This window comes from Myxocyprinus asiaticus, chromosome 43 (assembly GCF_019703515.2).
Source record: "Myxocyprinus asiaticus isolate MX2 ecotype Aquarium Trade chromosome 43, UBuf_Myxa_2, whole genome shotgun sequence".
Lineage (NCBI taxonomy): Eukaryota > Metazoa > Chordata > Actinopteri > Cypriniformes > Catostomidae > Myxocyprinus > Myxocyprinus asiaticus.
The window spans coordinates 25,898,434-25,922,473 of NC_059386.1; the positions used below are offsets into that span (position 1 = coordinate 25,898,434).

Sequence of the window (24,040 nt, forward strand, 5' to 3'; positions counted from 1 at the left end):
ATGCCATAAGAATATACGGTCCTATTGGAAGAGTCATTTCATGATTTCTTTGTCAGTTGTCATGCTTTTATGTTAATTTCAACCCAGGCTGGTGGCTCAGATGTGGAGCGTACCAAGAAAAAGAGACGGGGAGATCGATATTCTGTTCAGACGTCCCTCATTGTGGCAGCGCTGAAGAAAATGCTTCCCATTGGACTCAACATGTGCTCTCCTGCAGACCAGGAACTTATTAACCTGGCCAAGACCCGCTATTCATTGGTAGTGTGGTCACCGTCTGTCTGTCTATCTAACTATGTGATAAAGTTTTTTAAAGTTTCATCTTAAACTTGTTGTTATTGAGTGAACCCTAGGTCGGCAACAGGTCACTAAGCCTGTGTCTTGTGTTTTCTCGCAGAAAGACACAGATGAAGAGGTGAGAGAGTTCTTGCAGAACAACCTGCATCTCCAGGGCAAGGTAAGTGTTTGTACTGTTGTCCATGTCAGAGTCTTCTGAAAGATTCTTTGTTCAAAAATCTGAGTGCTATGTCTCTCTTTCTCTTCAGGTCGATAACCCATCTATGCGCTGGCAGATGGCACTGTATAAGGAAATGGCAGGAAAGGCAGAAGATGCAGATGCCCCAGAGAAAGTAGTGAAGAGAGTTCAGGAAGTCTCTGCTGTGCTTTACCACATTGAAGTGGTGAGTTTTACCTCAAAGTTCTGAAACACCAAGTGCAAAGAATGCACATTTTGGTGACCACTGAACTGCATTGCGACTATGTTAACCCCTATGTTAAATGAGATTTACCTGAGATGCACCCTATCAAAAAAGTTTTTTTTGACTCTCTTATTTAACATATGTCCTTTGTTCTTTCCTCAGACGGAGCACCCTTTCAAGTCCAAAAAGATGGTTTGGCACAAACTGCTGTCTAAGCAGAGGCGTAGAGCAGTAGTGGCCTGTTTCAGGATGACTCCCCTTTACAACCTGCCCAGGTAAGAGAGGATGCTTCTTATAGCTGTCTGTTTCAGAGGAACAGGATCAGCAATTGTCATGAGCTGGACTTGAATTTGCAGAACATGTGTGTTAACCACTAAGCCACAACTCTGACCAGTATTGGGTTATTTAATTGTGCAGGATCACTAACAAATATATATCCAATGGCTGTTCACATCCCTTAGTTGTGGAGGTACAGAAATGTGTACTCTCTTCTAGGCATAGAGCCTCTAACATGTTCCTGGACGGATACAAGCGGAACTGGATCCAAACAGAAGGATATTCCTTTGAAGACAGAATGATAGATGACTTGTCCGTAAGTGTTCCCATGGTGACATTAATTTAACATGGTCACTGAGACCCCGTTTACATCTGGTATTAAGATGTGTTTCCGTCCATCACAAGTGGACAGCGCTCAATACAGGTGTAAGCAGGTTCCAAAATGTTTTGTGATCGGATCACAAAAACCACATATGGAGATTGTCGAAAGTGCATGTGACCACATTGCATTTGTGTAAATGCTAATCCATCCTGATGTGTACCGGACAGCAGTGAAGCACCACCCCGTCAATCAACCACTGCACTTAAAACTTTGCCGGTTACATGCGGCTTTAAAAGGAAATAACTGTCCGACTTCTTCAGGATGCCTGATACACATGCAGACACAGATAAGAAACAAGCATATCTAAAGCTCAGTTAATACAGGTACTTCAATAAAATAACTGAGAATTCTACTTGAAATGTTGCATTTGTTCTTACATTCAATTTAAACTGCATCTTGGAGAAACAGTATGCCATTTTTTCCCCATTCTTTCTTTGTCTTTTATAAACTTTTTTGCGGCTTATTATTATGCAGTAAGATACTAAAATAGTGATTGAAGTATGTTGTCATGAAATCAGAAACCCTTTGAAATCCAAACACAAGTGGTCACAGGAGATGCATTTGAGCTACCATTTTTAAAAAGTAATGCGTCTCGCCTGTCCAATTGAAATCTGATCATCTGAGACGTATCTTAATACCAAATGTAAACAGGGTCTGTGTGTTAAAATATATTTCCAGTTATTTTTAGTTTGTCATTGTAGCCAACCTTCAGTGATGAGTTTCATTGTTATTTTTGTCTTCAGCAGAAAGCGATGGAGGAAGAGGAGGAGGAGGAAGAGGAAAGGGAGACAAAGCCTGATCCTCTTCATCAGCTTATTCTTCATTTCAGTCGCACTGCACTTACTGAGAAGAGGTGAGACTCCTCCACACCTCTGAGGGTCTCAGTGTGGTTTGTTAGCCAATGACACATTTTGCTCCTGATGGGGGATGGAGGTGGTCATATGGCCATCAACAGTGACTGTTATTTAGACAGCTTAGGCTATTTACGTTGTTCACATGGTCTTTAGGAAATCTTATGTGAATATTATTATATAATTATTAGTGCTGTCAGTTGACTAAAATTTTTAATCGCAGATTTTGAAAGTGCTGAAATTTTACTCTATATATACTTCTTTTACTGTCAAAATTTATTTTCATCTTAGAAAAGAAAGAAAAACAATATTTAACAATATAATGCTTTATTAACCTTTTCCATACAAAGCCTTCCACAGTATAAAGATAGAAATGCACTAAAATAGCACCAATTTAAGTAACATTAAAAGTTTCCCAAAGTCTAAGTGGGAGTTTGACTAATTGAAAGAACTAGTCTCCCCAAAGGTTGCATTTTCATTGCAAAAGGCATTAATTCTCTTAAGCTCTCATCCTTCAAAAATAATAATATGACTGTAGACTGTGGCTATCCGCTTTTAAGCCCCATTCATGATTCGTGTTAGGGCGTCAACCCCAGCGTCAATCGCCGCTTTGAACTCCACATGAAAAGCGCTTATAGACAAAAATGTTTCATTCTGTGTTTTGGTGATAGTTAAGATTTGACATGCTTCTGTGGTAATTAAAACCTGGGCTTGTTTTGGACATCAAATAGCATTTCTCCATTTTATCACGTTATACTTTTTTACCATCAGTTCTCCCCCTTGCCCAGTAGGTGGTGATATGCACATAGAATGAAAATCACCAGAAACAAAAGAAGAAGAATGTGAAAGTGGGGATTTATTGTAGAAAAGGACTTAAATATTGATCTGTTTCCCACCCACACTTATTATATTGCTTCTGAAGACATGGATTTAACCTCTGGAGTCGTATGGATTACTTTTTAATGCTGCCTTTATGTCCTTTTGGAGCTTCAAAATTTTGGTACTCATTCACTTGCATTGTATGGACCACTGAAAAATTCTTCTGAAATGTTCATATGTGTTCAGCAGAAGAAAGAAAGATATTGATTGCTTATTCTCATTAGATATATTGTCTGCATGGTTTACAGCAAAACTCAGGCAGCTTCGTCAGGCCAAAGAGGATGCTTAAAGAAGTGGGGATAAAATCTTGTACAATCAGGCCAGGAACACAATGAATAAGGAAATCAGAGTGGCTAAAAAAGCTATTCTGATAAGCTGAAAAACAAGTTTTCAGCTAACGACCCTGCATCAGTGTGGAGAGGCCTGAAAGACTTTACTAACTTCAAAACACCATCCCCCAACATTGTAGGGAACCAACAACTGGCTGACGACTTGAATGTGTTTTACTGTAGATTTGAAAGGCCCAGTCTCACACGCTCTGACCTTCACTTCACACAAACATCAACACCTCCTGCCACCCCCCTCCTGCTACTCAATCTGCACTTAAGATCTGTGAAGAGGAGGTGTGCCGTGGCTTCCGGAAACAAAAGACAAGGAAAGCACAGGGCCCAGACAGTGTTTCACCCACTGGTCTAAAATCCTGTGGTGACCAACTAGCACTCATCTTCACACATCTCTTCAACAGATCACTGGAGCAGTGTGAAGTTCCCTGCTGTTTCAAACACTCCACCATCATTCCTGTCCCAAAGATGCCCAAAATCACAGGACTTAATGACTGCAGACCCGTCGCTCTGCTTTACATTTTTTAAGAATTCATTTGAGAGATTGGTGTTAGCCCACCTGAAGGACATCACTGGACCCTTTCTAGATCCCCGTCAATTTGCTTATCGAGCAAACAGGTCTGTGGATGATGCAGTCAACATGGGATTGCATCATATCCTGCAACATCTGGACAGACCAGGGACATATGCAAGGATCCTTTTTGGTGAACTTCAGTTTGGCTTTCAACACCATCATCCAGGTATTCTCCGGACTAAATTACACCAACTCTCTGTTCCCACGTCTATCTGTCAGTGGATCACCAGCTTTCTGACAGACAGGCAGCAGCTAGTGAGACAGGGGAAATTCACTTCCAGCACATGTATGATCAGCACTGGTGCCCCCCAGGGTTGTGTGTTCTCCCAACTACTGTTCTCCCTGTATACCAATGACTGCACTGCCAAGGAACTCTCTGTCAAGCTCCTGAAGTTTGCAGACAACACTACTGTCATCGGCCTCATCCAAGATGACGATGAGTCTGTATACAGAAGGGAGGTTGAACATCTGGCTCACTAGTGCAGTCAAAACAACCTGGAGCTGAACACGCTCAAAACAGTTGACATGGAGATGATAGTAGACTTTAGGAGGAACACCCCAACATTGACCCTGCTCACCATTCTAAACAGCACTGTGGCAGCAGTGGAGTCATTCAGGTTCCTGGGCACTACCATCTCACAGAACCTGAAGTGGGAGACCCACATTGACTCCATTGTGAAAAAGGCCCAGCAGAGGTTGTACTTCCTTCACCAGTTGAGGAAGTTCAACCTGCCACAGGCACTGCTGATACAGTTCTACTCAGCAGTCATTGAGTCTGTCCTCTGCACTTCAATAACTGTCTGGTTTGGTTCAGCTATGATATCGGACATCAGAAGATTTCAAAGGTCAGTTCGGATTGCTGAGCGGATTATTGGTTGCCCCCTGCCCCCACTTGAAGAACTATACACTTCCAGAGTGAGGAAAAGGGCTGGAAAAATCACTCTGGACCCCACTCACCCTGCCCACTACCTTTTTGAACTGTTGCCTTCTGGCAGGAGCTACAGAGCACTGAGCACCAGAACCATCAGGCACAGGAACAGTTTTTTCCCCTCAGGCTTTCCATCTCATGAACAGTTAAATCTGACCGATTGAGCAATAATTATGTGTAAAACACAGCTTAGTCTATTTATATTTATCCAACATACCCTACCTCTTCTGCCATACATTCCCTTGCACCTGTATATAACAGATTTGTATTTGTACATACGTATATATATATATATATATATATATATATATTGTCTTATTGTGTATTTCTATATATATTTATATTTTCTATTCACTTTTTTTATTTTTTATTATCTCTGTCTTTTTGTATTATTTGTGCACTGGAAGCTTCTGTCACCAAGACAAATTCCTTGTATGTGTAAGCATACTTGGCAATAAAGCTTATTCTTATTCTGATTGTCATTAAAATTATTAATGAAGAAAATTATTGTATAACATTTATTTATTCCTTTTGTTTCATTGTTTATTTATGACCTTGTCCCTCCCTTTTCTCTGTCACAGTAAACTGGACATAGATTACTTATACATGGCATATGCTGATATCATGGCTAAGGTGAGACCTTATATTATCTTCAGTGCACTCCATTTTATTTTCCTCTTTTTCACTCTGTTTCTTGTTTTTATTCTTGTGTTTAACCTTTTGATTGAAGAACACTGATTTACATTTTTCACCCCTGTCCATCTCTGTTGACCTCAGAGTTGCCACATGGGGGAAGAGGATGAGGGGGGAGATGAGGAGGTGGAGGGGGGAGAAGAAGAGATGCCCTTTGAGGTGCGACAGACAGAGATGGTATGGGGAGACCAGGGGCTGGGGACGGGGAAGACACAGGAGCGGTAGACCCGAGTGACATCCAAACCAACAACTATATCACCCATCCGTTCACTCACATCCCCATTATTCCCTACATTTCTCTGTCTGACCTGTGCTCTCTCATCTCTCTGTGCTGTCTCTCCATCTTAATCAGTCTAATATGTGTATCATTGGCGCTTTGTTATTATTGGCATACTGTAGCATCTTTAACAATGGTGCATGGAGGGGGCCTGGGTAGCTCAGCAAGTAAAGACGCTGACTACCACACCTGCAGTCGCAAGTTCGAATCCAGGGCGTGCTGAGTGACTCCAGTCAGGCTTCCTAAGCAACCAATTTGCCTGTTTGCTAGGGTGGGTAGAGTCACGTTGGGTTAACCTCCTCGTTGTCACTGTGGTGAGTTGTGCGTGGATGCTGCGGAGAATAGCGTGAAGCCTCCACATGCGCTAGGTCTCTGCGGTAACGTGCTCAACAAGCCACATGATAAGATGCGTGGGTTGACGGTCTCAGACGCGGAGGCAACTGAGATTCGTCCTCCGCCACCTGGATTGAGGCAAGTCACTACGCCACCACGAGGACTTGGAGTGCATTGGGAATTGGGCATTCCAAATTGGGGAGGAAAGGGGAGAAAATCCAAAAAAACAAAACAAAAAAAAAAAAAACCCAATATTGCATGATTTTATTTGTTGTACTGTATTTCACTTAAAGCTTTAAGCCACCTGCTAAACCTAAATCTTAATCAAGATAACATTTCAATAACTGTACACATTTTCTTGAAAAATAGCTTATAGATGAAATTGATATTTTATATTTTTTGATTTGGACTCACTTTACCTTTTGCGGCAAACAAGTTACATTATTATAATGTGTTTAGAAGTTTAGGCTTAAAGCGGGCGCCTAAATGTTTTTTTCTGCTTTTTGTTTTGCCAGTCTGTGTTTGGATAACATAAAGCTGCAGCATTCACTAATTTATTAATATGCTGGAAGGTCTACAGAACTGCTCAACAGACCAAACTATCACTGCAGTGAACTCAAATACCTGCAGTTATGGGGCATAGAGCTGTTTAAAGTGAAGTATCATGTCACATACTGTGCTTGCAAGTGGCTGCAATGACTAATATCAAACATTAGCAAATAAATCTTCATTTGTAGATCTCTCCTGGTTCGTTGAAGCAATTCTGGGATGCTTCAATGTGTGAAATTTCATCTGTTGCAGCTTTGAAATGTAAAACTGTTCACTTGACTCCTCATATATTACAATTGAAGGTTTTTAAAGATTCAAAAGAAACTAAATCAAAGAGGTTGCTCTTTAATGATATGTTAGAAATGATTTATGACTATTATGATAATTGATTGCTGACTGCTGTTAACTTTTAACAGAGGTGTCAAATGAACATGCATTTTGATTGACATATCTTTATGCTGCGTTTTTCACTTGCTAAGTAACTGATGATGGCATATGTCATATGTATGTTTGTTCTACTCGCTTTAATTCTGTATCTCTATGATTCCCTTTAACTCATTTACAAAGGGAAAGTAACTAATCAAAGTTTTTTCCCCATACTGACATAGTATACTGACACACAGACTACAGTGAAAGCCAGAGCAGTCTCCTAGTCTGTACACACTCACAGCGGAAGAAAAAAGTACACCTACAATGAAGTGGATTGCACACGTCACACACACACTCACTGAGGCAGAGCATTTATGGATAGACTTGGTAAGAGGAAACGCATCTACACACAGCACACTTTTGGATGTTTAGGACAGGCATACAAGGGTGGGGGGTGGAGTGGGTGGGGTGGGAGGTTTGGGAGGGGGGTGAGTATTATGCATGCACAATGGCTTAATGAGATAATATGAATTTTTTGGCAAAGCAAGCTCCTGCAACTAAGCTTTTCCATGATTATTATTTGCTTTTAATAGTGCTGAATTTGCAATACTTTTTTTGGCTATAAGAATGCAATTAATGTTACAAGATTTTCCAAAGACTAAAGTTTAATTCAGTTAAGTTTCACTTAAAAAAGTTGGCAAATGTGGGATTACTGCTAAGGGTTACTGTATGTTTTGCAGAAGCACTTACCAGAGTTTACTGTTCACTGGTGAAGCTCCTTTACTGTTGTTTCCCAATAGGAGACAGACCTGTAGATGAGTAACACCTGCATGGCTCTTTGCGTATGAGATGCAAAGCCATCAGGAGAGTTTACTGTAGTCAAACGTTTGCTCTGATAGACAAACGTGAGAAATTAGTATGACTATCCCATAACTAATGGTGATGACGGGGTGGGTTGATTGAAAGCATGCCATATCAACATGAATGAAAGAGAAAAAAGTTTAAGAATAAAAAGAGTACAAGTACTGAATGAACTACAACAGGACTGTAGATATGCGGTTCCCAAACTTTTAAGACTTCTCATTGTCTACTCAGTTAAGCAACCCCATTACCATGCCTTCCTCAAACATGTTAATAGCTAGAGTCATAATCACATTTTAACAATAATAACTAAATGCAAGCATATTAAGGCTGTTCAGTTTTTGTATTAAAAATATATTTAGACATTTAAACGATAAATAAGAAGAATTAGGCTATTGCTGCTTACGTTCTCCTATTGTGATGGGTAGACCTGTGTATTTACAGGTTTGCCAATATTAGAAGATAAGGGATACTTACCCAAAAATATAAAATTCTCTCACCATTTACTCGCCCTCATGTCATTCCAGATGTTTATGACTTTTTTCTTCTGCTGAACACAAACAAAGATTTTTTTTGAAGAATTCTCAGCTCTGTAGGTCCATACAATGCAAGTGAATGGTGGCCAGAACTTTGAAGGTCCAAAAAGCATATAAAGGAAAATTTAGTTCTTCAGAAGCGATATGATAGGTGTCAGTGAAAAAACAGATCAATATTTAAGTCCTTTTTTTTTTTTACTTTAAGTCTCCACTTTTACTTTCACATTCTTCTTTTGTTTTTGGCGATTCCCATTCTTTGTGCATATCGCCACCTACTGGTCAGGGAGGAGAAAAAAGCACTTAAATATTTATCTGTTTCTCACCCACACCTATCATATCGCTTCTGAAGATATGAATTTAACAACTGGAGTCGTATGAATTATTTTATGCTTTTTGGACCTTCAAAGTTCTGGCCTCCCTTCACTTGCATTGTATGGACCTACAGAGCTGAGATATTCTTCTAAAAATCTTTATTTGTGTTCAGCAGAAGAAAGCAAGTCACACACATCTGGGATGGCATGAGGATGAGTAAATTATGAGAGAATATTCATTTTGGATGAACTATCCCTTTAATAAAGGATCATTTTACTCTTAAATCTAGCATTTTACATTGTTTGGTCTTCAATGAATTGTGAAAAATGCTAAGTAGATTAAATTAATATTGCAGAATACTAATTTGCCATCTCTTCATGGCGCCTGCGTGACAGCTAATTAGATGCAAACTTTCCGACAATAGAAACGTGTTGGAAATCACAAGATAACGATAATTTGGCGCTTAAATGTCTCTAAGTGGTGCCTTTAATATTAAGTTTCTATGGTCAATAAAATACTTAGACATGGAACATTGAGTAGCCCGTGTCAAATAGGTAAATTAATGAAATTTTTCATAATGAGAATTACATTTATAGTATTTTGAGGTCACTTGCATGCACCATAGTTTGGGAACCACTCGAGTTTCACCATTCACGGGACAGTGAAGACTAAAGAGCATCTTCAGTAGCACATACTGTTATCACTAACAATTAGTAACTGTTCAAAATAGAAAATTAAACATTATAGCTTAAACTACAATGAAGTACAGTGAAAGAGGTTCGAACTATTATAGTTAGGCTTCTGTAGCTGAAGAAGTGGAAAAAGGTTATTAACAGAAAGATTTGTGAGAAGAGGGGTTAGTGAAGGCCATTAGACAGTTCATTTTCTCCATGTTTAACCTTACAGGAAAAAGAGATGGAAAAGCAGAGACTCCTTTACCAGCAGTCACGTCTACACAACCGTGGGGCTGCTGAGATGGTCCTACAGATGATTAGTGCCTGCAAGGGTACATTGCTCACCTATCAAAACACTGTTGTATAACTTCTGAATCTTAATTTTTCCAAATAATGAGACAAGCTCTACATGATGTTCTAAAACACGTTTTTCTCTTTGTACAGGTGAGACAGGTTGTATGGTCTCATCCACCCTAAAGCTTGGTATTTCTATTCTAAATGGAGGGAACAGTGAAGTCCAACAGGTTAGTTAAGAGTCTTGTGCAAGAGACAAGGCAGAAAATTAGACAATAAGCAAGTGCTCAGCTTTAATGGGGCTGGTTATTTGGTTGCAGAAAATGCTGGACTATCTAAAAGACAAGAAAGATGTTGGCTTTTTCCTCAGTGTCCAGGCACTAATGCAGACCTGCAGGTATATTGTTATTGTTGTCACCCTATATAATGACTCATAATAAAATACTTAACCTACCCTTCTTCGATCAATATGCAGTACCTACAATTTAAATGAGAACCTTATTCTCAAAACCAGCTCACATCCACACCAGTTAAGAGATTAATAAAATTAGTGTCTGTGCATCTTGGTTTTTGCAGTGTTTTGGACCTGAATGCCTTTGAGAGGCAGAATAAAGCAGAGGGTCTAGGTATGGTGTCAGAGGAGGGAACAAGTAAGTAACATACACTCAACTTCCAGTGTAAACCCACACATGGAATACAGTAAGAGTAAAATAAGTATTTAATCATGGAGAATAGTAATATATCATCAAGAGGACGATGATTATAAATCAACATGGAAAGCTCTGAAGATCAGTTAAGCTCTATAATAGAAATTCTATTATGTTTGAAAGTATAGAGTGCATAGATTGTAGTAATTTGTAAGAGTGTGGAGTTCAGTTTGTCATGTCAGCTCCAAAAAGGCCAAAATGAAACGTGGGATCCTAAAATACAGTCATCCATCTGTAATCATACATGTTCGGTCATCCTAACATGGAAATGCACATCATTGGTTGACCGAATTTATCAATGGAATAAATTCTATTTAATAATACTGTCATGAACTCTTACCATTTGTCTCCAAATGTCTACAGATAATCTAGTCTAATAATATGTAAATAAACAGATTATTCTTCATGTGAATGAGCTGATGAATAATAGCCATGAATAATTGCCTTTTCACTCCATGTCGTCTGTTTGCCCTCAACTTACCATCCCTCTTCTTCCATGACTATACTCTTCCCCTCCCTCTCTTTTCATCCCTCCTTTCCTTCACGGGCCTCAGACATGAAGCTAGAACGGGGTAAATAATGCCTCTGTCCGTCTATTTTTCATTTCTCTCTCCCTGTCATTCCTCTCTGTCCCTTTATCTCTTTGAAATCAGTTTTGTTTTAGTTTGTTTGTTGGTTTTGGAGTAATGTACTGTATATGTAGCTTTACTAGTTTATCACTCAAGGTTTTACAAAAATGACTTTCAGTCACATTACAAGAGTAGTTTGCAATACACTGTATATTTGTAAGAGCACGTGGGCACTTGATGTTATTCGCACAGACTGAATGTGACTGAAGTGTGTTTTTGGTTGCTGCTTTGAGTGTTGCAACACAGATCTACTGTAACTCTAGAACTCTGCCGTTTGGCTTATTAATAGAAAATGAGGATTATTTTTTTTTTTTTTAAATAAGTAAATACTCCATTATGTTATTTATTTGATGTATCAAATTGTTACGTTTTGCATTAATGAACTTTCATTTATTTATAAAGATCAGCTTTTTAATTATTATTATTATTTTTTTTTTACATTTAGCAGATTTTTGAACCTTTATATGACAACACTAAAACATTTTTTTTACAGTAAAAGCATACTTGTTTTGTTTCTAACAAAGAGCATATACAGTGGCAAGTATGTGTACCCTTTGGAATTAGCTGGTTTTCTGCATTAATTGGTCATAAACTGTGATCTCATATTCATTAATGTCACAAGTATAGACAAAGCACAATGTGTTTATGCTAACAACACACAAACAATTATAATCTTTCATGTCTTTATGGAACACATCCCATTAAACATTCACAGTGCTGTGGAAAAAGTAAGTGAACCCTAGGCTAAAGACATCAACAAAAGCTAATTAGAGACAGGAGTTGGAAAACCTGGCATCCAATTAATGAAACAAGATTGGAGGTGTGGGTTAGAGCTACTTTGACTTATAAAAAAGCACTCAAACATTTTGAGTTTGCTATTCACAAGAAGCATCTGCTGACATAGACCATGCCTCGCAAAAAAGAGATTTTAGAAGACCTATGATCAAGAATTGTTGCTTTGCATAAAGCTGGAAACGGTTAAAAATTTATCTTGAAGAGCTTAGATATTCATCTGTCCACAGTTAGACAAATTATCTATAAATGGAAACTATTTAGTACTGTGGCTACTCTCTCTAGAAGTGTCCGTCCAGCCAAGATAACTCAAAGGGCACACCACAGAATGCTCAGTGAGGTAAAAAAAGAACCCTAGAGTGACAGCTAAAGACTTGAAGGAATCATTGAAACTGGTTAACATCTCTGTTCATGAGTCTACTGTATGGAAAACATTACAAAGCCATGGACACCAGGAAGGAAGCCGCTGCTTTCTAACAAAAACATTGCTGCGCACCTGAAATTTGCCAAAGACCACCATGACACTCCACAACACTACTGGCAAAAATGTTTTGTAGACTGATGAAACTAAGGTTGAAATGTTTGGGAAGAACACACAGCACTATGTATGGCGTAAAAAGGGCACCACATCCCAACAGTGAAGTATGGTGGAATGAGCATCATGATTTGGGGCTGCTTTGCAGCTTCGGGCCTGGACTGCTTGCCATCATCAAGGGAAAAATTTATTCCCAAGTTTATCAAGATATCCTACAGGATAATGTCAGGGTGGCTGTGCGCCAGTTGAAGCTTAGTAGAAGTTGAGTGATGCAGCAGTACAATGACCCTGAACATCGAAATAAATTCACTACAGAAAAAAATCCACTTTTTACAGTGGCCCTGTGAGAGCCCAGACCTTTACCAATAGAGATGCTGTGGAATGACCTCAGGAGAGCTATTCATACTAGATATCCTAAGAATATGGCTGAGCTGAAGCAGTTCTGTAATGAAGAATGCTCCCAAATTCCTTCTGAACATTGTGCAGGTCTAATCCGCAGCTACCAGAAATGCTTGGTTGAGGTTATTGCTGCCAAAGGAGGAATGACCAGTTATTGAATCCAAGGGATCACTTACTTTTTCCACAGCACTGTGAATGTTTAATGGGATGTGTTAAAAAAAAGACATGAAATATTATAATTGTTTGCGTGTTGTTAGCTTAAGCACATTGTGCTTTGTTTAAACTTGTGACATTGGTGAATATAAGATCACATTTTATGACCAACTATTGCAGAAAACCAGCTAATTCCAAAGGGTTCACATACTTTTTGTTGCCACTGTAATAATTTGATCCAAATCCAATCTAACCCTGTCTTGGCTTCTAGATTAGTCCATTTGCACCTAATATGCCCTCCGATATTTACCTCAGCTAAGACATTGCCATAATTAGTTCATAATTATTTCATTCATTAATCATTTATTATTGCTAAAATCTAAAGATGGTTAGCAATTATAGAAGTACCCAACAAATGTGATGTACTGATATTATCTTCCACAGAAGCTATTTGCAAACTTGTCAGATCCATGGCAAAAGCTTTGATTGATTGTAATTTTCCTTGAATTTATCTTTGTCTATACTCCTTCCCATCCCTTCCCCAACACAGCTGAGGTTTAGGATTGCAGAAGGTCTGTCCCGCCTAAAGTATTGCCTATGTTAGGGCTTTACATTGTAATTAATCCCCCTCTGTTTTTGAGCTACAATATTTATGTGATTATATTCTATATCAGCGTTTTTATATCTATGTTTGTATATGCACACAGTATTTTGTATGTGTACTCTGTATGTGTAAAGTTTATGTTCAGTTTATGTGTTATGTTATTTGGGTAAAGTTATCCTGTGATGTGTGAAAGTGTCTCATTTTGTGTTGCTGTAGTTCAAACTGAGTTTGATTTAGAAGTCAAAGAGCACTAAAGAAAACCTGCATATCTCTTGCAGAAAGGATCGAAAATTTGCAGTTTGCACTAACATTATAACATAAGACATTTGTTTTTCTCTCAGCCATCTGATCTCTCTCTTTCCAACTTTCCCTCTTACGCTTCTCCGTTTCTGCTTTTGCCTTGTTGTTCTAATCAGACTGCCCTGCCATTAAACCTGCGATTAATGTCACAAATGAGCTGTTCATCTTTGTGTGATACGTTTCCTTCTGTTTGCTTCCCTTCACTTAGGTGAGAAGGTGATGGCTGATGATGAGTTCACTTGTGACCTCTTCCGCTTCCTGCAGCTCCTCTGTGAGGGTCACAACAATGGTGGGTCCTGAATCTACATTGTAAAATGCATCAAATTTGAAAATGGTTTCTTTTGCATTGTCATTTACAATAATGTAAAATTTAAATCTGTGCCCCACAGCAATTCCAGTAAAATCCCTGTACCTAATTACAATTGAAGTCCAACTTATAACCAAGTTTGTGTTCTAGACATTGCTTCACCCAGAAACATTTGAGAGTGGTGTAAATCTCAGACCCAGTGTCAAGGTTTCGAGGTTTTGTGAGTCTCCAACTGTGATTTTACTTTACTTTAGACTTCCAAAACTACCTCAGAACACAGACAGGCAGCACCACCACCATCAATATTATTATCTGCACAGTGGATTACCTGCTTAGACTACAGGTGTGGTCATTTGAACCTCAACATTGATACTATAAACACTGATCTCTGCACACTGATTGTGAGTGTTTTATTTTCTCTTAACTCACATTTCTGTTCCAGGAGTCCATTAGTGATTTCTACTGGTATTACTCAGGAAAAGACATCATAGATGAACCAGGCAAGAGGAACTTCTCTAAAGCTATGGCTGTGGCCAAACAGGTCTTCAACAGCCTCACTGAGTATATCCAGGTGCAATTTAATTATTTCTTCGATTATGATTTCTCATCCTTATTCTCAGTGCCTCAATCATTTATTGTGGTTGTGGTGGTTTTTCACAGGTAATTAATAATTTTTTCTATCAATCTGTCCATATCTTAAAATCAAAATCAAAATCAGTTGTCTTTGCATACAATTATTGTTGAAGTAATGATAGTGATTGGTGAAACATTTCCCTTTCTTGTGATGCAACTATATTTAATATATTGTCACTTATTTAAGTTGCCCCTTTGTCTCAGGGTCCCTGCACAGGAAACCAGCAGTCTCTGGCCCACAGCAGGCTTTGGGATGCTGTGGTGGGCTTCCTTCATGTGTTTGCCCATATGATGATGAAACTGGCTCAGGTAATTCACATTATCTCAATCTTATTCCTCTGTTTTTTACACTGTACACCAAATGAACCAATCAAATTAGCATTGTGTTCATTAGTGAATATGAATATGTGTGTGAATACATTCGTTTTAAAGGGGTCATGTCATGAGGAATCAAAATTTCTTTGATATTTTGTCATATACTTTAAGAGGTCATTCTACTATAAAACATACTGTACATAATTTCAGAACTCAAAGCTTAATCCCCAATGCAATAAACACATTTATTGAAACCAAGCTGCAAAAACGCCTCATTCTCTTCTTCCACGACATCCCAACATCACTAGGGAGCCCATTAATTCATGACTGCCTCTACAGCTAAAACACATCAATGCCTACTTTAAGTCATCATACCCTTGGACCCGCCCAATGAGGCTCAGTTCATACACCCAGACAGCTGGACAGACAGGCCTAGTGTGGCCTCACTATTCATGAACACCAAAGGGGACCCATCTAGACTATTTTGAATTATTTTTGTATAGAAACATGCACTAGACAGATGTCTTTGACCACTGTAATGTATTTCGTGCCGCTTTTAAAAGACGTGTAAGTTTACAACTCTGAAGTGGAGAAGCCATTCTCTTTCATTCAGCTGCTGTGCCTCTTTCTGTTTTGAGCACAAACGGCTCAACAAACTGTTCTTTCGCCCATATGCGCTATTTTTAATTGTTGGTGTATGTAAACATGCACTAGATAGAGGTCTTTGACCGTTTTGATGCGTTCCCGGCTTGAGTCCATGATGTTACTGTATGTGTGTGCGTCTTCATTGTGCTTTGGACTATGTATGTGCAGTTTTTCGGCTCGTATCAGCATGGATTGTATGTTTTTTTTGGCTCATATCAGCGTGGATTGCTTGTGAATCATTCATGAATATTTCATATGTCAAAACTATTTGATATTTAATGGCACTGTTGGGCTTGAGTGAACAGTTTAATATATTCAGATGCAATGTGTTGAATGTGTGTTACACTGGCAGCCAAAAGTTTGGAATAATGTACAGATTTTGCTCTTATGGAAAGAAATTGGTACTTTTATTCACCAAAGTGGCATTCAACTGATCACAGTGTATAGTCAGGACATTAATAACATGAAAAATTACCATTACAATTTGAAAAAAATATTCAGAACTTCTTAAACTACTTCAAAGGGTTCTCATCAAAAAATCCTCCATGTGCAGCAATGACAGCTTTACAGATCCTTCGCATTCTAGCTGTCAGTTTGTCCAGATACTCAGGTGATGTTTCACCCCATGCTTCCTGTAGCACTTGCCATAGATGTGGCATCTTGTCAGGCACTTCTCACGCACCTTACAGTCTAGCTGATCCCACAAAAGCTCAATGGTGTTAAGATCCATAACACTCTTTTCCAATTATCTGTTGTCCAATGTCTGTGTTTCTTTGCCCACTCTAACCTTTTCTTTTTGTTTTTCTGTTGTTTTGTTTTGTTGGCTTTTATTCGCAATTCTTCCCTTAAGGCCTGCACCCCTGAGTCTTCTCTTTACTGTTGTACATGAAACTGATGTTGAGCGGGTAGAATTCAATGAAGCTGTCAGCTGAGGACGTGAGGCGTCTATTTCTCAAACTAGAGACTCTGATGTACTTATCCTCTTGTTTAGTTGTACATCTGGCCTTCCACATCTCTTCCTGTCCTTGTTAGAGCCAGTTGTCCTTTGTCTTTAAAGACTGTAGTGTACACCTTTGTATGAAATCTTCAGTTTTTTTGGCAATTTCAAGCACTGTATAGCCTACATTCCTCAAAACAATGATTGACTGATGAGTTTCTAGAGAAAGCTGTTTCTTTTTTGCCATTTTTTTACCTAATATTGAGACATGCCAGTCTATTGCATACTGTGGCAACTCAAAAACAAACACTAAGACAATGTTAAGTTTCATTTAATGAACCAAATAGCTTTCAACTGTGTTTGATATAATGGCAAGTGATTTTCTAGTACCAAATTAGCAATTTAGCATGATTACTCAAGGATAAGGTGTTGGAGTGATGGCTGCTGGAAATGGGGTCTGTCTAGATTTGATCAAAAATGACTTTTTTCAAAAAGTGATGGTGTTGTTTTTTACATCAGTAATGTCCTGACTATACTTTGTGATCAGTTGAATGCCACTTTTGTGAATTAAAGTACCAATTTCCTTCCGAAACAGCAAAATCTGTACATTATTCCAAACTTTTGGCTGCCAGTGTATGTGTAAACCCTGAAATTTTGTTTTATACTGTCTTGGAGCTGGCTCATTCTCTTCCGATTAGGTTTCAAATATGGCTGCATTCAAGGGGCTGCATGATGTTAGCCGATCATAACAGTGGATATTTACGTTGAAGTTTTAAGGAGGCGCTGAAGCCAAAACCGAGCGTTTCAGACAGAGGGCCAGAGACAGAGTAGAAAATGATCATATATTACTAAATTATGATTATGAATTTAGTGCACAAAAAAAAAAAAAAAAAAAATATTATCAGTGTACCTCAGGGAAGATTATGAAATATATATATATATATATATATATATATATAAAAAAAAAAAAAAAAAAAAAGAGTATGTCATGATCCCTTTAAAGCTAGCACATGCATGCACAACTGAAATGTTTTTCTCTTATAATAAGTTGTCTTAGTGTTTCTTTCTAGAAGTACAGCTAAATACTTGTTTAATTGTACATCAAATCATATTGAGCAGCTAGTACAAAATATGTTTAATTTCTACTAAAAGGGCTTATTTACAGTTTAGTGGCTAAGGAAATGCATTAAAATTAAACTTCTATTTAGTTGCTCACTTGTAACTGAACTTAATGATTTGATTTAGATGCTTTTAAGGAAATAAATTGTGCCAAATGTAAAACATGTTACATTCGTGTGTTGGAATGTAATATTGTTTTTACTCTGAATTCTGTACTGATTCAACTGAATTAAACTGTTTTTCACATGGCCTGTGCAGGGAAGAGTATGTATCATTCTATTTATCTATTGAAGTGATTGGATTTGAGTTTTTCCCCATTATGTTCCAGATTCCCAAATTCTGGCTGTTTGAACACATGACTGTAAAAAAGAGAACTAGAAATGATTCTAGTTTATTTATTTATTTATTTATTACTCATTTCTCTGGAATACTTGATTCTGATTGGTCATCGTGAATCCAATACATCATGGTTTTATTTTGTGATAATAACCGGCTAACAGTACATTATCCCTTACACATTTTACCCTAAGTATTTATCATATACTTAGGGTATAGTATAGTAATGCATAAGTATACACACGAAAGGTAGTATTACTGTTGATTTGTAAAAGAAAAAAAGGTAGTTTTAGTTTGACAACAATTTCCCTTCAAGATTACTTAATATTTGCAAGTAAGTGAGTCAAACAGCCTAAAAAAAATGGATGGCAGCTAACATTACCCAAAAAGACCATGTGTTCCCAACTTTGTGAATTTGCTGTAAGAGATTTTTGTCATTTTTTAGTTGGTGTGGTGTTTAACTTTTGTTCAAGTGATCTGGTTATCACTTGCGTGTGTTTCTATTTCTAATAATTAACACCTGTTTTTCTTGTTGCTGCATGCAATAACCTGCTTTTAAATCTTATACTGTAGTATTTTATATAATCTGATAAGGTTAAGTTTTGATATGGATGCTATGGTACTTTAATTTGCATTCCTAAACCTGAAACGGCTATATATCAATATATGATATTGATGGCCTACTGATACCATCACTATTAATATTACAACCCCAATTCCGAAAAAGTTGGGACAGTATGAAAAATGCTAATAAAAACAAAAATGAGTGATTTGTAAATTATATTCACCCTTTGCTATATTGAAAGCACTACAACTAAACGTTATATGATGTACTACCTTATGAATTTCATATATATTTATTTATTTTTTATGTACTGTAATTTGAAATCAGATGATTGCAACACACTCCAAAAAAGTTGGGACAGTCCAGTGTTTACCACTGTGAAACCATTTCTTCTAATAACACTTACTAAGCGTTTAGGCACTGAAGACACAAGTTTGTTAAGTTTAAAAAGTGGAATTTTCCCCCATTCATCCATTATGCAGGTCTTCAGCTGCACAATTGTATGGGGTCTTCGTTGCCATATTGTGCACTTCATAATGCACCACACATTCTCAGTTGGAGATGGTCAGGACTGCAGGCAGGCAAATCTAGCACCCACACTCTCTGATTATTTGGCCAGTATGTGGTTTGAAGTTGTCCTGCTGAAAATTCCAGGACGTCCCTGGAAAAGACGGTGCTGGATGGCAGTATATGCTGCTCCAAAATTTGTACATATCTGTCTGCATTAATTGAGCCCTCACAGATGTGTGAGTTACCCATGCCATGGGCACTGACACACCCCTGGCCCATACAGACACTGGCTTTTGGATCTGATGCTGATAACGGTTTGGATGGTCCTTTTCCTATTTGGTCTGGAGAACACGACATCTGTGGATGAAAATCTCAGGAGATCAGCAGTTACAGAAATACTCAAACCAGCCCATCTGGCACCAACAATCATGCCATGCTCCAAATCACTGAGATCACATTTTTTTCCCCCATTCTGATGGTTGATGTGAACATTAACTGAAGCTCCTGACCTGTATATGCATGATTTTATGCACTGCACTGCTGCCACACGATTGGCTGATTAGATAATCGCATGAATAAGTAGGTATACAGGCAGATCATCAATTACCATATGGATGATTGTTGGTGCCAGATGGGCTGGTTTGAGTTTTTCTGTAACTGCTGATCTCTTGGATCTTTCACACACAACAGTCTCTAGAATTTACTCTGAATGGTGCCAAAAACAAAAAAACATCCAGTGAGTGGCAGTTCTGTGGACGGAAATGCCTTGTTGATGAGAGAGGTCAACAGAGAATGGCCAGACTGGTTTGAACTAACGAAGTCTACGGTAACTCAGATAACTGCTCTGTACAATTGTGGTGAGAAGAAAAGCATGTCAGAATGCTGTTCTGAGATGCGGGTTGGCGCTGTTTTGGTGGCACGAGGGGGACCTACACAATATTAGGCAGGTGGTTTTAATGTTGTGGCTGATCGGTGTATTTGCTGAAGCATCTATTGGCAAATTGACAAGTCTCTAATGATTCTTGCTCTTGAAGGACTAGGCCATTTTTGGAGGCTCTTTATATACTATGACACCATTGCCTCACTTGTTTAACATCTCCTGTTTCAAATTGCCTTGTTATTTTAACTCGTCAAGTTGTTATTAGTCTTAAATTGCCCCTGTCTCAACTTTTTTGGAGCGTGTTGCAATCATCTGATTTGAAATGACTGTACATAAAAAACAAACAAACAATGAAATTCACAAGGTAAAACATCATATAATGTTTAGTTGTAGTGCTTTCAATATAGCAAAGGGTGAATATAATTTACAAATCACTCCATTTTGTTTTTATTAGCATTTTTCATACTGCCTCAACTTTTTCGGAATTGGGGTTGTAATACCTTATTTCTAAAATCTATTTTTCTTATTTATTTTATTTCTAAGTATTTTTACAAACACATCTGCTGTTGTTATGAGATTATATGAGATTTGTTTTATTCTGTAAAAAAAATAAAATCTGCTTTTTAATTGGGTAATATAAAGTGGGGTCCAAATATTCTGAGATCTGTGATTTGTTATTTTGTGTGTGTGTGTGTGTTTTTTTTATTATTTAAACCTGCAAATAAATAAAAAGTTGTAAGATTTAAAAAAATTAAAACAATGAAAATGTATGACGTAAAATGAATATGAAATGTTTATGATTCTGCACAAGGTCACTTATCAAATGTAGCACATTTGCTGCATTGACCATGTTAACTCCTTTGTAATAAGATTTCAGATATTTTTGCTTTCACTGAAGTACACAAGAATGTTTTTAAATCATGCTGATATACAGTGGATCATCAGGTTTTGTACAAACTTGTGGAGTCTATGCCAGCTTGAGTGCATGCTGTCATTAAAGCTAAACAGGGACATAATAAATACTAAGAAATTCTGAAATTCATGTACAATTTTCAGTTCAGTTCAAATTGTTATGCTCATAATATAATGTGTAATTATATTCTAATTTAATTAGAAAAGTAGAGGCATTTTCACTAGTGGTCTCAGACTTTTGGACCCCATGTTATGTTATATAAGTTATTTTTCTAGCATGATCTAGGTATGTGTTATTAGTTATGGCACAGGTAGTATGTCATTTTGTTTTCATTTAGGATTCCAGTCAGATTGGACTCCTAAAGGAGCTTTTGGACCTTCAGAAAGACATGGTGGTCATGCTGCTGTCTCTGTTGGAGGGTATGAATAAAATCTCGCATTTACCTTCATCAGGTTTACATTGTTTTCAGTGGTATGTAAACTAAGGCATAGGTTCTATATCTAATTAATGTAATTTGATGTTCTGTGTTTGACAGGTAATGTTGTAAATGGTACAATTGCTCGCCAAATGGTGGACATGCTGGTGGAATCTTCTAGTAATGTAGAAATGATCCTTAAATTCTTCGACATGTTCCTCAAGCTGAAGGACATTGTCGCGTCTGATGCATTCCGTGACTATGTGACTGACCCCAGAGGTCTTATATCCAAGAAAGACTTCCAGAAAGCCATGGACAGTCAAAAACAGTACACCCCTTCAGAGATCCAGTTTCTGTTGTCCTGCTCAGAGGCAGATGAGAATGAGATGATTAATTACGAGGAGTTTGCCAGCCGCTTCCAAGAGCCAGCAAAAGATATTGGGTTTAACATTGCCGTGCTGCTCACCAACCTCTCCGAACACGTTCCTCATGATACCAGGTTACAAAACTTCCTTGAACAGGCTGAGAGCGTTCTTAACTATTTCCGCCCATTTTTGGGTCGTATTGAGATCATGGGTGCCAGCAGGAAGATTGAGAGAATTTACTTTGAGATCAGTGAGGTGAACCGTAAACAGTGGGAGATGCCTCAAGTGAAAGAGTCCAAGCGGCAGTTCATATTTGATGTGGTCAACGAGGGTGGCGAGTCAGAGAAAATGGAGCTTTTTGTCAACTTCTGCGAGGACACCATCTTCGAGATGAATATTGCGTCACAAATTTCAGAGCAGGAAGAGGAAGAGAAAGAAGAGGACGATAATGAAGAACCTGAAGGAGGAGATGGAGGAGGCAGCGATGAAGAGGGTGGTGGAGAGGAGGGCCAACCAGAATCAAGCTCTGCCTTTGCTGATTTCATCAAAAGCATTATGAATTTTCTAGGCCTGTTCAATTTTCGGAATATTCGCAGGCAGTACCGTAGGCTCAGGAAGATGACTATCAAGGAAATTGTTGTAGGCCTTGCTACCTTCCTCTGGACCATCCTTATGGGCATCCTCCATTTCATCTACAGTGTGTGTAAAGGTTTCTTCTTGCTTATCTGGCAAACACTTTTTGGAGGTGGTTTAGTTGAAGGGGCCAAGAACATCACGGTGACAGAGATACTGGCCAGCATGCCGGATCCCACACAGGACGAGGTCCACGGAGACCTACCTGGTGAACCGAGGGGTGGAGAAGAGCAGGAAATGGGAGGCATAACTGATTCAATGGATGCAGGAGGTGGAGAGGAGGAGGATGAGGACATCCAAGAAAAAGATGGTGGGAAGATTCCTGGTATTGATACACCTGGTGGACTTGGCGATATGGGTGACACAACTCCTGTGGAACCTCCTACTCCAGAGGGCACTCCTTTATTAAAGAGGAAAATGGTACCATTTTTATTGGGCTGTATAGCTTTCTAAAGAGCTCCTGTGCTAACACACTTGAAAAATTCTATGACGGTTGATTATTTAGATTTATTAACAGCCAGTCAGCTTAAAGCAAGTGTGCTCGTCGATCGTGATCGACCAGTTAATTGCATGAGAACCATTGGTTGATCTTGTTAACAGGTCAAACGATAGTAAGAGAGAGAAACACAACACAAACACAAACAATTAGAATCTACTATTTATTTCTTCATTTTGGCTCTGCTACGCTCAGATTTCCAAAACATAGGATGGCAGGGGAAGACTTTCATATTTATGAGGAAAGCTCTTCATGATTGGTTAGAGTTAGGCTTAGGGGTAGCGTTAGGGTTAGGGTTGGGTTATAGTTTCTCCAACCAATCAGGTAAAGCTTTCCTGATGAAAATTACTGAATAGTCCAGTCAGGTATGGCTTACATAAAAAAATATAAATGACTTCTCCTGCCATCCAACATTTTGGAAATTTGACCCATGTACCCATGTCTTACTGATAAGGCGCTTCTTTTTGTTTGCATGCTTTTGTGCGTGTTTCTGGTGAGGCTACTTATGGTAATGTGGATACAGGCCTGTGTGACCGCCAAATAAACTTTAAAATGCCTGTCTTAGTATTAATAGAAAGTCATTTATGTCTGAAGTAAATGTAAACACAGGGACAAAAAAAGTGGATTTGTTCAAAAACAAAGACAATGTTAAGCTTCATTTAACGAACCAAATAACTTTCAACTGTGTTTGATGTAATGGCAAGTGATTTTCTAGTACCAGATTAGCAATTTTGCATGATTTCTCAAGGATAAGGTGTTAGAGTGATGGCTGCTGGAAATGGGGCCTGTCTAGATTTGATCAAAAATGACTTTTTTCAAATAGTGATGGTGCTGTTTTTTTACATCAGTAATGTCCTGACTATACTTTGTGATCAGTTGAATGCCACTTTTGTGAATTAAAGTACCAATTTCCTTCTGAAACAGCAAAATCTGTACATTATTCCAAACTTTTGGCCGCCAGTGTATGTAGTTTTATGTTACATTTCATTGGGTCTACTTTTTTATTTCCAATTTCCAATAATTTCCAA

At 38.3% G+C, this 24,040-nt stretch overlaps 1 protein-coding gene across 1 annotated transcript in view; it reads left to right on the forward strand.

Annotated features, from left to right (window-relative positions):
• Positions 1 to 24,040, forward strand: part of ryr1a (ryanodine receptor 1a (skeletal)) — an 85,145-nt gene that overhangs the window by 55,223 nt on the left and 5,882 nt on the right. The window contains exons 74-92 of the mRNA XM_051685945.1: positions 88 to 258; positions 395 to 454; positions 543 to 677; positions 858 to 970; positions 1,191 to 1,287; positions 2,100 to 2,206; positions 5,508 to 5,559; positions 5,704 to 5,778; positions 9,763 to 9,862; positions 9,975 to 10,054; positions 10,145 to 10,221; positions 10,401 to 10,474; positions 11,086 to 11,103; positions 14,152 to 14,232; positions 14,505 to 14,593; positions 14,693 to 14,821; positions 15,088 to 15,192; positions 21,441 to 21,522; positions 21,639 to 22,936. Coding sequence (XP_051541905.1) covers positions 88 to 258; positions 395 to 454; positions 543 to 677; positions 858 to 970; positions 1,191 to 1,287; positions 2,100 to 2,206; positions 5,508 to 5,559; positions 5,704 to 5,778; positions 9,763 to 9,862; positions 9,975 to 10,054; positions 10,145 to 10,221; positions 10,401 to 10,474; positions 11,086 to 11,103; positions 14,152 to 14,232; positions 14,505 to 14,593; positions 14,693 to 14,821; positions 15,088 to 15,192; positions 21,441 to 21,522; positions 21,639 to 22,936 — 2,943 coding nt within the window. The remainder of the gene's footprint in view (positions 1 to 87; positions 259 to 394; positions 455 to 542; positions 678 to 857; positions 971 to 1,190; positions 1,288 to 2,099; positions 2,207 to 5,507; positions 5,560 to 5,703; positions 5,779 to 9,762; positions 9,863 to 9,974; positions 10,055 to 10,144; positions 10,222 to 10,400; positions 10,475 to 11,085; positions 11,104 to 14,151; positions 14,233 to 14,504; positions 14,594 to 14,692; positions 14,822 to 15,087; positions 15,193 to 21,440; positions 21,523 to 21,638; positions 22,937 to 24,040) is intronic.